A 1,391-nucleotide genomic window follows, 5' to 3' on the forward strand; every position below is an offset into this window, starting at 1 on the left:
ATAAAGGGAATCTCACAGTTCAACATGCTGAGGATTGAATAAGTGCATGTGGAGATTAATACTGCATTGTAAAAGAAAATCAAAATTCACTATTATTATCTAGGTAAGCAAAAGAACATTCACATAATTTTAAAACTGCAAAATTATACATGTTAATTGCATACAATATAAAATTCTACAACATTCTGCACCTCCTCACAGCTCTAAAGAACATTATAGCATTTTTCATTGTTTTTGTTTTCAAACCTCCACCTGTCACGGCTTCAGGAAGCCTATAAACAGTGATATAATACGTATGGTGAGCACAACAATAACGCGTTAACTGCTAAAGAACCACTTATTTCCGTCAGGAGTTACTGGATACCAAAAAGAAAACAAGAGAAAGGGACTATCACTTGGAAACATCCTATACATATTAATGTTGATGTTACTTCATGTCTGCTGAAGAAGTCTATGTTTCATATGTGATGTTTCATATCCGCTGTCAAAACATCCATGCGTTTTTCGTTCTTATTGACACCCTCAGGTCGTGTGCCCATGAGGTCGTCCATGCTGGTCCTGTTCCTCTTCTTAAGTGCCCAGGCTGTGGCCGCAACCAGAGGGGACTTGTACACCACCACCACAGCGGCACAGGAAAACACTCCAAGTGACAACCCAGACTCTATCCCGGTTGTCGATCCCAAACTCTTCACCAAGCGCCACTACCTCTCACCCAGAGTGCTTTTTAGCTCTCAGCCCCCTGATGCAGAGCCATCGGGGTCACAGGGTGCTGGCAGAAGGACCCGAAGGCAAGCAGGGCAGCCTCAACACCGCGGGATGTACTCAGTATGTGAGAGTATTAGTGTCTGGGTGGTCAACAAGACCAAAGCCACGGACACCCTAGGCAGAGAGGTGACAGTCCTCCCAGACGTGAAAATCAACAATGTCAACATGAAGCAGTACTTCTTCGAGACGACATGTCATAGCCCTCGATCAGGCAGCTCAGGCTGTTTAGGAATTGATGCGAGACACTGGAACTCCTACTGTACTAATTCACACACTTTTGTGCGAGCGCTGACTTCATTCCAGAACCTGGTGGCATGGAGGCACATACGCATTAACGTGGCCTGTGTGTGCGTGCTCAGTCGCAAGTCCTGGCGGCAATGAAGACTTAGGACACACGCACACAGATTCACAAACCCAAATGCAGTACATATACAGACAAGCTAACAGGCAGGCCGAAGTGACTTTTTTCACGTAATTTATCACCAAAAACTTCTCAACCTCTGCACAAAGTAAATTATTAGTATATGTCAAAGTATCAAGACTGCATATATACACACCAGACCTGGGTCAAAGAGTATCTGCAGCTGGTTTTGTGTTTTGGTTGTTTGCTTTGGGTTTTTTTTTTT

General features: G+C 43.9%; 1 protein-coding gene across 1 annotated transcript; it reads left to right on the forward strand.

Moving 5' to 3' along the window:
• Positions 1-537: 537 nt before the first annotated feature.
• ngfb (nerve growth factor b (beta polypeptide)) lies at positions 538-1,146 on the forward strand. The gene has a single exon (XM_006782820.3). It carries the CDS (start codon positions 538-540, stop codon positions 1,144-1,146), a length of 609 nt encoding a protein of 202 aa, XP_006782883.1.
• The last annotated feature ends 245 nt before the right edge of the window (positions 1,147-1,391 follow it).

The sequence above is a fragment of the Neolamprologus brichardi genome, chromosome 5 (genome assembly GCF_056152115.1).
Source record: "Neolamprologus brichardi isolate AB-2024 chromosome 5, ASM5615211v1, whole genome shotgun sequence".
Taxonomy (NCBI): domain Eukaryota; kingdom Metazoa; phylum Chordata; class Actinopteri; order Cichliformes; family Cichlidae; genus Neolamprologus; species Neolamprologus brichardi.